This window comes from Capsicum annuum, chromosome 4, assembly GCF_002878395.1.
Source record: "Capsicum annuum cultivar UCD-10X-F1 chromosome 4, UCD10Xv1.1, whole genome shotgun sequence".
NCBI classification, from domain to species: domain Eukaryota; kingdom Viridiplantae; phylum Streptophyta; class Magnoliopsida; order Solanales; family Solanaceae; genus Capsicum; species Capsicum annuum.
In genome coordinates, this window is record NC_061114.1 from 67,557,329 (window position 1) to 67,571,407 (window position 14,079).

Here is a 14,079-nt window from a genome sequence, read left to right on the forward strand (position 1 = left end):
TGGTAGTGATGGTATCTTAAGGTACCACGATAGACTGTGCGTTCTCGATGTTAATGGGCTATAAGAAAGGATCTTGTTGAGGTTCATAAGTTGAGGTACAATGTTCATCCTTGTTCGACAAAGATGTACCATGACTTGAAGGAGATTTATTGGTGGAGTAACATAAAGAGGGATGTAGCTAATTTTATGGCCAAGTATATGGTTTGTCAGCAAGTGAAAGTGGAACACTTGAGGCCTGGTGGTTTGTCTCAAGAGATTGAGTTGCCTGTGTGGAAATTAAAAGTGATTAATATAGATTTTTTTTACCAGTCTTCCGCAGTCTCGCCGTTAGTTTGATTCGATTTGGGTCATTATGGATATGTTAACCAAGTCCACTCATTTTCTACCAGTGAAGACTAATTATTCTGCAAAGGATTATGTTAAAAACTTTATTCAGAAGATCATCAAGTTGCACGGTGTGCCTGTCTCTATTATATTTGATCGCGGTATGCAGTTTTCGTCTCACTTTTGGTGCTTATTTCAGAAAGGTTTGAGGACTAAGGTGAACCTTAGCAATGTTTTTCATCCTTAAATAGATGGTCAAGTGGAGAGAACGATTCAAACTTTGAAAGATATGCTAAGGTCTTATGTGCATGATTTTGGTGCTAGTTGGGTAAATTATTGCCTCTCATAATGTTTGCGTATAATAATAGGTTCCACTATAGTATTGGGATTGCTCCTTTTGAGGATCTTTATGGTAGGAGGTGTAGGTCTCCTTTTAGGTGGTTTGAAGTTGGCGAGACAAGGTTATTTGGTCTCGACTTGGTTCATCAATCCATGGAAAAGATGAAGGTGATCCAGGATAAACTTTAGACAACCCAAAGTCGCCAAAATTACCACACAGATGTGAGGCGAAGGGACTTGGCAGTTTGATGTAGATGATTTGGTGTTCTTGAAGGTGTCTTCTATAAAGGGAGTGATACAGTTTGGAAAGAACGAGAAGCTCAGTCATCGTTATATCAGTTGTATCGTATTTCTAGTTGAATGGGCAGTGTGTCTTATGAATTAGATTTGCCTGCTAATTTGGGTTTCATTCATCTGGTGTTTCATGTTTTGATATTGAAAAAGTGCATGGGTGATCCTTCATTGGTTATTCCTTTGGAAAATGTTGGCAATTCAGATTCCTTGCCTTATGAGGAATTCCAAGTTAAGATTTTGGATAGACAAGTTTGCCATTTGAGGACTAAGGACGTGGATTTGGTGAGGGTTCTATGGAGGAACTATATGGTCGAAGAAGCTACTTTGGAAGTTGAAGAGTACATGAAGTCCAAATACCTTTTCTTGTTTCCCGGCTTGGATAATCGTGCTTGAGGTTTGTGTATTCCTTAATATATTCATTTTTTATCTTTGTTAAAGGAATATGTAACTGTGTTGTGTGTTAAATCGTGCTAATAGATGCCTTGACTCATTATTCTAGGATGAATGATCCTAAGGAGGAAGGAGGAGGGTTAGAATATAACACCCAAGATTTTTGGTCCCTGAAAATTTCTTGAGCTTCGAGGTCACTTCCCAGACTTCAATTCTCCATATGAGACGTAGGGTGCCATTACTAGTCTTACGAACCCTAATTGTAGCCAGAGCAGTGTGCTAGCCTGAAGTTTCTGTTGTGTCCATGACTAGGGGTCACGAGTCATAAAGACTTTATACAAGTCTTATAGTCCCAAATTGTAGCCTGACCAGTAAAGTTTTCCAAAGTTGTTGTCTTGATCACAAATAGACTCAATGAGTTGTTATGATTGTATACGAGTCATAAGGTACCAATCGTAGGGTGGCCAGTGTGTACCCAAAAGTTTCTCTCTTGATTACAACTTTTAGGGTCACTTGACGAGTCGTATAGTGACCTGTAATCACTGGCAATAACTTTTCAACTTTTAATGAAGGGCATTTTGGACATTTCTCTCTTTACCCACTTAGAGCCCACATACATAAAACACCTTGGGGCCATTAGTTCCAACCTTTATGAATCGTAAACACTCTCTCAGATCTCTAAGGCAATGACAAGCTAGGGTTTCAAGAAATTAGCATCAAGAGCTTTTAAGAGTTGATTACTCTTCCCCAAATCTTATTTCATGAAAAAATATGTTTTAAATGGTTTATTTATATGGATTTGAATATGGGTTTTGATATGTATAAGTATTTTGGAATGGTTGATCCTTGAATTATTTTCCTATGGTTTTTATGAGTTGTCCATGCTTTGAGTTAAATGTTTTAAACTAATGGGGTGCATGGGTGTGGGAATGTGGGAATTATAATGGGGGTCAAGGTATTCTCCCAAATTGATGTTTTAAACTTGGAAGTTGAATTTAAATAATTGTGTTCCCTTAACCCACTTGTGTAAATGGCTCTGAATTATGGAATTGTCTATTGGTTTGACTCACTCACCTATACTATTACATCACATAAATAGTTAGACAATGAACATAGACTTTGAAGGCCTTGTTGGCTATGTTTTGATTTAATGAACAAAAAGAGCCGAGGCACTCCCCCAATTTGAGTTGATAAACTAAAGGAGGTCGAGGAATTCCTCCAACATTGATTTAATGAACAAAGGGGGTCAAGGTATTCCTCCAAGTAAATGGAATTATGATGGCATAATTATGAGCTTGCAAGCTAAATGGTATAACGATACCTATGGTGTACCTTAATGTATAATTCCTTGGTTAATGAATGAGTTATTTGAAACTTGTTTTAATTGGGCTTAATGGAGGTTATGTATCTAAGTCATGAAGGTATGAGTCTCAGATAACTGATATTGGAAACTCTCATTTATCGGTTTGAGGGTTGGTCTTTATGACCGTGTGCATGGTTCACATTATTGATATATTATATCTAGGATTGTCGTGGGATCGGGGCATTCCTTAGTCCTCCTTGATACCTTCAGTTTGTGCGTCTACCACTCACTAGGGCCCTTTCAGTAGGGGGAACTGAACCCATATAGCCCGTGGATGCCTGTTTATGATGGTTGAGCTACATAGTCCAGGATAATGTTTTATTATCATGCTAAAACTCATTCCCTATTCTGGTATTTTATTTATATTTGTATATGATGATGTGTGCATGATTTTGAATTGTGTTCTAACTTGGCATTATCTTATTCTTTCCTTGAGTAACATGCTAGTGCTTATCCCATAACTCATCCTCGGATGTTGTATCCCCATGCGATGCAGGGTCTAAAGGCGCTTCTAATTTTCCTGCACAGAAATAGGTGATCCTAGAGTTGTTCGTATGTCAGCTTGAAGTAGTGAGCCTCCTTCTTTCTGAAGTTCTTTTAGAAGTCCCATTACTTCTTGGTTTAGTATGCCATAGACTATTTCTTTTTTGGATTCATTTTTGCTATCGTCGTGGGCATGTCCCGACTTAGGTTGAAGATTGGTATTGTTTAGAGGCTTTGTGGATTACTGTGGTTGGATTGGTTGTTGATTCTCTCAAAGTCTTTTGAGCTTATACTTTCCTAGCTTGTTATATGTTTGGAATTAATCCGCTGCTAGGTGCATTGTGTTTTGTATAACTTGGGAATAGGGATGGTCTCCGGTCCTTGGTGGACTTGAGATACCCGTCATGGACTGGTGCTGGTTTGGGTCATGACAATGGTGTAGGTAGAAGCCAATCCAGGTGGACAAATAGCCACAAAAGTGGAGTGTAATGTTACAATTGTCATAGGTTTGTCCATATAGAAGCTAAATGCTGGTACAAAAATGATCAAGCTTGTTGTGTCGAGGAAGAGGAAGAACAAAACTTGCTTTTCATGGCTCACTCTACCACCATAGCTCATAAGATTGATGTTTGGTTTGTTGATAATGGATGCTTCCATCACATGACTGGTGAAAGTAAAGGTTTCAAAGAGTTAGATGAGACCAAAAAGAGGTGAATCTGGCTTAGAGATAATAATAAAACTCAAGTTGAAGGTGAAGGTATTGTTGTTGTCCAAACTAGTCAATGTAAAGTGAAACTTATTCTAAATGTTTTATTTGCTCCTAGTTTGGCACATAACTTGCTAAGTGTTGGGAAATTGTTGAATAATGGATTCTCGTTCTTGTTTAATGATGCCTCATATGTTATTAAGAATAAAAAGTCAGGTCAAATCTTAGAAGCTATTTGTATGACAGAGGATAAAATGTTCCCACTTTAAGTTTCCAATGTCGAAAAAGCCTTGGTTGTTAGTGAGAAAAATCTTAAAGAGTCTAACTTGTGGCGTTTGTGTTATGGGCACTTGAATATGAGTGGATTGAGATTGCTAAGTAAAAATAAGATGGTCCGTGGTTTGCCAAATATAGGACCAGTTAAAAATGTATGTGAAGTTATAATATAGCAAGCAACCCAGGAAATCTCTTCCAGTTGGAAGATCTTTTCGAGCTACTACAACAACAACAACAACAACACCAAACCCAGTGTATTCCGATAGCGTGGGGTCTAGGAAGGGTAAGATGTACGCAGTCCATACCTCTACCTCCAAAGAAGTAGAGAGGCTATTTCCGATAGACTCCCGGATCAAGATAAAGGATAATAAATAAGGGGATGGATGACATAACCAAAATAAAGAATAGGAAATAATAGAATAAAATCACTGAAATATGAAGTACGGGAAATAAGAGCAACACGGAATAAGAAAATAGGAACTAAGCAATATAAAATAGGACACCCACCTGGTAGTGACATACACTCACATACCAAAAACACCTATGTACACTGTCCTATGATTACTAAATCCGGCTACACAAGAACTCTCCTGACTTTTAGCTACAACCCACACACTAACACTAGCCTTCTACCCTAATCCTCGACCTCCACGCCTTCCTATCTAGGGTCATGTCCTCAGTAAGCTGAAGCTGCTCCATGTCATGTCTAATCACCTCCCTCCAGTATTTCATCGGCCTACCTCTTCTCCTCATGAAGCCATCCAACGCTAGCCTCTCACACCTCCGACAAGGCATACACTAGCATGATCTAACATAAGGCACTCCCACCATTACCTATAATAAAGATAGAAAATGAAGATACCAAGGAAATCACAATTTTCTTTAACAAAGTTTGAAAAAAAAAAAATGTTAAGGAATACACTTACTTGACGCACAATTTTTTGAATCAGGGAAAAAGAATGGATACTTAGACTTTATGTCCTCCTAGGCTTCCTAAGTAGCTTCCTCAACCTTTTGGTTCTACCAAAAAACCTTTACCAAAGCCACATCCTTCGTACGCAACCGATGGACTTGCCAATCCAAAATTTCCACCAGAACTTCCTCATAAGACAATGAATCTAAAATATCCACCTTTCCAAAGAAACAATCATCGAAGGATCACCTACGCACTTTTTGAAACATGAAATACTGGGTGAATAGAGTCCAAACTAGAAGGAAACTCCAATTCATAAGCAACATTACCAACCCTCTTCACAACCAGGTACGGGCCAACAAAATGAGGGCTGAGCTTCCCCTTCTTCCCAAAATGCATCACTTCTTTTATGGGAAACACCTTTAGGAAAACCCAATCTCCCACCTTAAATTCCAATTCTCTTTGCCTCATGTCTGCATAGGACTTTTTGCGACTTTGAGCGATCTTAATCTTATCCCGAATCAACTTCACCTTTTTCATCACTTGGTGAACCAAATCCAGGCCAAACATCTCAGCCTCATAAACTTCAAGCCACACGATAGGAGATCTACATCTCCTGCCATACAAGTCCTCAAAAGGAGCCATACCAATGCTACAGTAATAACTGTTGTTGTAAGCAAACTCTATGAGTGGGAAGTGGTTGCCCCAACTACCACCATAGTCAATTATTCAAGCCCAAAGTATATCTTCCAAAACTTAAATAGTCCTTTCTGCTTTGCTATCCGTCTGCGGGTGGAAAACTATTCTAAGGGTCACCTTAGTACCCAAACCCTTATGAAACAACCTCCAAAAGTGAGATGAGAACTGAGTACCTCAATTAAAAATGATATAAACTGGAGCACTATGCAAATTCATGATTTCCTCAATGAACAACTTAGCATAATCCTCATAGGAGAAATTAGTCCTCACTGGCAAAAAGTGAGAAGACTTATTCATCCTATCCATGATGACCGATATCGAATCAAACTACTGGTGAGACCGTAGAAGACCGATAACAAAATCCACATTAATTATCTTCCATTTCTACACCAGTAGTTCAATTTCCTGAGATAACCTACCAGGCCTCAAGTGTTCCACCTTCACTTATTGACACACCATGCACTTCTCCATAAAATTGGCCACATCCCGCTTCATATTATTCCACCATTAAATCCCTTTAAAATCATGATACATTTTCACTGAACTAGGATGAATAGTATAATGCACCTCATAAGCTTCATCCAGAATTTTCTCCCACAACCCATCAACATCGAGGACACATAATTTACCTTGTTACCTCAAGATACCATCACCACTAATCTCAAAAACCATCACTTTCTGCTTACCTACATTATTCTTGAATAGGATTCAACACTTGCTTCTCCTTCACCTCAGCTCTGAGAGATGACTTCACTACCTTTTGAATGATTACACCACCATTCTCGAAATCCAAGAGATGAACACCTAGATTATCCAAATAGTGGATATCCTTTACCATATCCCACTTCTTCTCATCCACATGAGAAAATATTCCCATAGATAGCCTGCTAAGAGCATTAACAACTATGTTAGCTTTACCTGGATGGTAGTGAAGAGTCATGTCATAATCCTGAAGTAGCTTAAGCCACCTCGTTTTCCTGAGATTTAGATCTTTCTTAATGAATAAACACTACAGTTTCTTAAGATCATAATAAATATCAACATGAACCCCATACAAATAATGCCGCTAGATCTTTAATGCAAACACCACAGCTAACAACTCCTAGTCATAAGTCGGATAATTATTCTCATGAACTTTTAGCTGCATAGAAGCGTAAGTAATCACCTTGTCATGCGACATTAATACACAGCCAAGTCCCACCTGGACATATCATAATAGACAATAAAACCATCAGTAACCTCAGGCAGGGTCAAGACCGGAGCCGAAGTCAACTTATTCTGTAACTTCTTAAAACTGCCCTCATACGTATCCTACCCAAAAAACTTCACCTTCTTCTGAGTCAACTTGGTTAAAGGGGAAGTAATAGAAGAGAGCTTAGTCTATACCACTTCTTTGCCACCGCAACCTTTTGTAGATCCACCCTGATCCCCTCACTAGAAATAACATGACCCAGACTAGTCACAACATTCAACCAGAATTCACACTTAGAGAATTTAGCATACAAATGTTGATCCTTTAGGGCCTGCAACATAAGGCGAAGGTAATCAACATTATCTGCCTCACTCTTGGAGTACATTAAAATATCATCAATAAAGACAATCACAAAAAATCTAAGAAGTAATGAAAAACCCAATTCATATGAATCATAAATGCCGCCAGAGCATTGGTCAATCCAAAAAACATCACCAGAAACTCAAAATGACCATACTGGATTTGGAAATCCATCTTAGGGATATCCATCTCCCTAATATTCAACTGATGGTACCCATACCGAAGATCGATCTTAGAGAAGAATTTAGCACCCCAAAGCTAATAAAACAAATCATCTATCCTTGGAAGAGGGTACTTATTATTTATCATCACCTTATTCAATTACTAGTAATCAATACACATTCAAAGGGAACTATCATTCTTACGCATGAACAAATAGGTGCACTCCACAAAGACACACTAGGATTGATAAAACTCTTGTCTAGAAAGTCCTTTAACTCCCCCTTGAGATCTTTTTACTCAACTAAAGCGAATTTATATGAAGGGATAAAGATAGTTTGAGTGTCTAAAACAAGATCAATCCTAAAGTCAATCTCTCTATCAGGAGGAACACCAGGAAGATCATCAGGAAAGACTTCAGGAAATTCATTTACCACTGGGATAGAATGTAAGGAAGGAGTATTTGAAATAGAATCTTTAACCCAGACCAAATGATAGATACACCTCTTGAAAATTAATTTCTGGCCTTTAAGATATGATATGAGCCTTTCCATAGGCACTAGGGAACTGCCTTTCAATTCAATAACCGGTTCATTAGGGAAATTAAAAATGTCTTTACATGTCCGATAAAGTGAAAAAGTATAGCACAAATACAACCAATCCATACTCAATATGACATCAAAATGAACCATGTCTAACTCTATATGATCTACCAGAGTTTCTCTATCACCAACATACACCACACAACCCTTATAGACTCTTCTAATGGACACAAAGTCACCTACCGAGGTAGAAACAGAAAAGGGGTACAAAATGAAATCAAGACCAAATCCAAAATATACAACCACATATGGGTTCACATAAAAGAGGGTGGACCTCAGATCAAGTAAACAGTACACATCACAGGAAAAAAGTTTGAACATACCAATAACGATATCAGGGGATACCTTAGACTCCTAATAGGTAGCTAGGACATAGAGATGGTTACGACCAGTGCCGAAGCCAGAAGCAGAAGTAGCACCCTGTGGTGCAGGAGTTGATGCAACAGCAATAAGAATCTTATTTTCCCCAGAAAAAACCCTAGAAATAATCTCTCTACATATGACTAATCTGACAACATCTAAAGCAGTTTTTCCTCCCTTCTTCATAAACCCCATGATACACCTAATTACAGAATCTACGAAGAGGATATGATGAAGCCGACTGAGCCCCTCTAGCCTGAGGCTGAGTACTCTGTACCCTAGGACCAATATTTTTCTAAAATTGGCGATCACCCAATGACTTCAAATAAGGATCACTAGCCGTAGGATAGGAACCACGGTTACCCCACTTCTTCTTGGACTATTTTTCTTTATCTTTACTGCTGACCTCCTCCCTGGTCCATTAGTGAAACTTCTTACTCCACCTTTTTCCAATTTTAGCCTGCTTCTTCTCTCTTCTTTGACTTACTACATATAAATTACAAGCAAATAAATATCTATGTCTTTGTCTAACAAGGCAACCTAATCTCCAGAAGCAAGTCTCTGAATAACCTAGAAATGAACTTCCTCATCCTAGATCTCATGCTACTAACCAGCTCTGGAGCATACCGAGATAACTGATGGAATTTTAAGGCATACTCCTTAACTGTCATTCTGCCTTGCCTCAAATTTAAGAATTTCTTAGCCTTCGCCTCACTCAACTCTTGAGGAAAGAAGTGATCAATAAAAGCACTAGAGAAGTCATCCCATAAAGTGGGCTCAATATTATTGCTCCTAAGCTACTCCAACTCTTCATACCATTGGTATGCTACATCCTTCAACTGATAATCTATGAATTCTATACCCTTTACCTCAGTAGAATGCATCATATGGAAGATCTTTTCTTTCTTATCAATGAAATATTGAGGAACTTCCTTAACTATAGACCCAGTGAAAATAGGAGGACTCAATCTCATGAATCGGCCAAGTCTACTAGTTTCGAAGGATGGAGTAACAGAAGTGACCCGCTCAGTCTGAGAGGCCACCTAATGGGTAAATAAATAATTCAACTGTCAATACTCGACATTAGACAGGCTAGCTTGGGGTGCCTGAAAAGGTACAGGAGGAGCTGGTGGAGCTCCATCAAGGCAATCAGAAGTAGCGACCCTAGATCGAGTATGAACTTCTGGAGTTGGATGAGCTCTATCCACATTGTCCTCAGACGGGATGGAAGATTTTATATGATTATTAGATCTTCTTGGAGACATGATTTGAAAGGCAAACAAATAGGGATTAGAGAGATTCAAGACCTTAGATTCTATAACTCAAAATAGAACAACAAGAAAGAAAAATATTCCTAAATGCTTCATAGCCTCTCCCTTATAAGTGTGGTATGCTACATACCTATAAATGAGACTCTACTTGGCACGACTTTGTTGAACACCCAATGACACTAAACCTAGGCTTTGGTACGATCTTTTTTATGATCAAAACTAGGGCCTAGCAATGACAGATATCTCAAGTCCCACGTGGATGGAGACCAACCCCTACACCTAACCAAGTAAATACAACATTCCTAATGTTAGATAAATTCTGAACATATAACAAAATAGATTCAAGAATAATTGATACTTTTATAATCAACAACCAACCACCGGTCAAACAACCGGCCAACACCACTCAAGTCCATAGTAATCCAATAAAGCCTTCAAGACACAAATTAAAATTGTATATCAATAAAGTGTCGGGACATGCCCCAAACTATAGCCCAAACTAAGACTAAACATTCTAAAACATAAGAGACAAAAACATAATATATAGTCTTTCGATGTATGGAAGCTCACCACTTTAATGTCAACTCATGAGCTATTCCCGAATCCTAATCACTAAGTAGAAGAAGTAAAAGTATGGCCAGTTCCTGCATCACATGGGGATGCAGTGTTCGAAGATAGTTAGCAGTTAGAGCACTGACATGTAAGTTAGGGATACCAGATAACATAATGTCAAGATCAATAATTCAAAATCATTCAAGATTCCATGCATATCAACGAATGCATATACGTATATATATATATATATCATATGCCGGGATAGGGAACGAGGCTTAACTTGTATTTTACATGCATTTTAAAAACTTAGTCTGAATTATATAGCTCAACCATTATGACATACAAGGCACCCATGGGCTATATGGGTCCAATTTTTCCCCAGCTGGTAGGGCCCCATTGCGTATCGCCTCACAAACTAGAAGGTATATATATGCACTTTGGGGGACTCAAACCTCCCTATATATCAAGGTGACACGAGCACCAAATCATGTAATGATATTGTAGGGACTTGAACCTCCAAATCATATAATAATAATAGGAGGACTCCAACCACCCCATCATATAGGCCCCCCTATCGACAACCGCAGTTTCTAGTGTTGTCTATCATAACTCCACTTTCACGACTCAGCAACACAACCCTCCTTAAAGTCCAATTAAAATAATTATCACATAATCCCATTTATTGAACTATAATACATATTTAGGCATACATTATTGGTATGATCATACCAACTACACTTGCAAGGTAACATCAACATGCCAAAATAATTTCATTACTTGGGGTATTCATAATCCCCCTTGGTTTAATTATGCAATAGATTTTGAAAACACCAACCCATAAGGTTCAATTCAACACCATAATGCAATATTTTAAAAATAGTTAAATTTCCATATTTCTCATAACTAAAAATAATTTCACAATATAGGGTTGAGGTCATGACTACTTTAGTCACAAGTTTGTGAAATCATAATCCTTAGTTTATGCACCATAACCATGCATCCACAAGTTTAAAATAAAACCATGGGAAAATAATTAATTGACTATTCATGTTAAAAGTCTCAATTATGTCAAAACCCTAAATCCTCAATCATGTCAAAACCCTTACTTTTAATCACGTAAAAAACCATGTACTTTCATGCAATAGAGATATTAAGTTTAAAGGTAAAGTCACATGCCTAAAATATTAAGTTTCACGGAGAGAATTTAACCCTAGAGCCCTTGGATGACCAACTTGATGAAACCCTAGTTTGACTTGCTCGAGGTAATTTAGAGAGCCTTTTGGAGTGTTTGAGAAGTCACTTAGATTTTTTATGAGTGCTAATGACACCCTAAAAGGGTTATAAGATGTGGATTTCAATTTGGGTAAGAGGAAAAATATCCAGAATGCCCTTATCTTAAAAGCTGAAAAAGTGCTGCCATTGACTATGTACTACCGTTGACTCATAGCCACTTCTTATGACTCGTAGTAGAAAAAGACCAAGGCACCATACACTGCTTACCTTACTACTTAATGACATGACTCATGATTGGACTCTACGACTCATAGGGTCCAGTCGTAGCCAACATAGAACTCAAATTAGGGCATACAATAGACACCCTACGATTTAATCCTAATGAATCATAACAAATCCTTATGGATCTTAGTGGAGAACTCATACTAAGATTATAATCTTGCCACAAACTTACTAATTTGGTTACGACTTATCCCAATGACCCATTAAGACACCCTACGACTCATAAGCTAAGTCGTAGTTAAGGCAGTAAGTGCACAATTTTAGGAATTTTTAAGGACCAAAAATCCAAAGCATTACATAAAGCTTGATGAAAAATCTAAAAAAGCATATTCTTTGGATATTGTTCTAAACTAAAGCTTTTAGATTGTATAATCCTACAAATAGTAAAGTGATTCTAAAGAAAGATGTTATATTTAATGAAGATGCCCACTGGAAATGGGAAAGCTACAATCAAAGTTCACAAGTTATAGAGGGAGATAAAGTATTTCCTAATGAGGCAGCAAGTCAACCTCTTGCTGATATAATAAGTCACTCCCCAGGAAATTCTAGCAATATCAATTTAAGTGGTAGCAACCTAACATTAATGGTGCCTGACTTACAAGATTCTAATGAAACTCCTCCACAGAAGTTTAGGTCATTTTCAACTATTTATGAAACATGTTTGCTTTATTTAGTGCAGATCCAGCTAGCTTTAAGAAAGCTTCAACAAAAATGGAATGGAGGCGTGCAATGGAAGAAGATCTTATGGAAATAAGGAAAAATAGGACTTGGGACTTTGTGGACCTTTCAGGATGAAGAACTATTATAGGATTGGAATGGATATTTAAGATAAAATACCATGATGATGGGATCATGCAAAAATACAAAGCCATATTGGTTGCAAAATAATATTCACAAAATAAGGTATTGACTTTGATAAGACTTTCTCTCCTGTTTCTTATTTTGATGTTAAGTCTGCATTCCTTAATAGTGATTTTGAAATGTATGCGACACAACCAGATTATTATGTGGAGAAAGGAAAAGAGACAAAGTATATGAGTTGAAGAAAGCACTTAATGGGCTCAAACAAGCTCCTCGTGCATGGTAGAGCAAAATCGACCAATATTTTAGAGATAATGAATTTGAAAGAAGTAAGAAGGAACCAACTTTATATGTAAAGAAATATGAAAAAGATGATCTTTTGTTGGTGTGTTTGTATGTTGATGGTATGATCTATATTTTCTTATCTCACTCTCTTGTATGTGATTTCAAATATTTTATGATGAAATAAATTTGAAATGACTGATTTGAGAGTGTTTCACTATTTTCTTGGACTTGAAGTAAAGAAGGAAGAAGATGGAATTTTCATTTCCAAAAGAAAGTATGTCATTGATCTTCTCAAAAGATTTAATTTGCTTAATTGTAAAACAGTGGCTATTCCAATGAATATGAATTAGAAGCTGCAATTTGATGATGATATTATAAAATCTTATGGGAGTTATTTTAGAAGCTTAGTTGGAGGCTTAATTGATTCAGCACACACCCGTCCTGATATATCATTTTCTGTTGGAATGATTTCAAGGTTTATGCATAGCCCTTCAAAGCATTATCTTGGAGCAGCTAAGAGAGTCTTCCTCTATGTTATTGGAACTACAGAATTCGGACTATGGTACTTTTAAAGTTCCAAACTTAATCTCTATGGTTATTTGGATAGTTATTGGGGAAGGTGTTAGGATGATAGAAAAAGTGTTTCCTAGAATCTTTTGACTCTTGGTTCTGCAGCTATTACTTGGAGCTCAAAGAAATAACCAACAACAATATTGTCTACTTCCAAGGTTGAATATGTCATAGTATCACTTTCAACATGCCTATCATTATGGCTCAGGAAAATACTTGTTGATATTCACCAAAAACTAAAAGAGGCAACAAAAATTTTCTGTGATAATCTATCAGTAGTTGCAATGGATAAAAATCCTATTCGTTATTGAAGATCGAAGCATATAGATATTCAACAATATTTCACATGTGAACTCGTTACAGAAGGTCTGGTTGAGTTGAACTGTTGTAGCACCGAACAACAAGTGGCAAATATTCTTACTAAAGCACTTCTTCCGGCAAAGCATAATTACTTTATGTTATGCCTTGGCGTATGTGATTTTGAATCAAGGGGAAGTGTTGAGAATTGATGAAGAGTCTATTTATTTAAGTTACTGCTTAGGTTTAAATTTTACTATGTATTGAATAAGTTTTCCAGTAGAGGTTAAAGAGTCTTTGTTAGGTTGCTATATTTTCTGATGTT

The 14,079-nt window shown here is 37.3% G+C and overlaps 1 protein-coding gene across 1 annotated transcript; it reads right to left on the bottom strand.

Annotated features, from left to right (window-relative positions):
* Positions 1–5,195: 5,195 nt before the first annotated feature.
* Positions 5,196–5,733, bottom strand: LOC107868951. The gene is made up of 2 exons (XM_016715556.1): positions 5,422–5,733; positions 5,196–5,306 (listed from the first exon to the last, which is right to left on the bottom strand). The coding sequence occupies exons 1-2, from the start codon at positions 5,731–5,733 to the stop codon at positions 5,196–5,198; spliced, it is 423 nt and encodes a 140-aa protein (XP_016571042.1).
* Between the last annotated feature and the right edge of the window lie 8,346 nt (positions 5,734–14,079).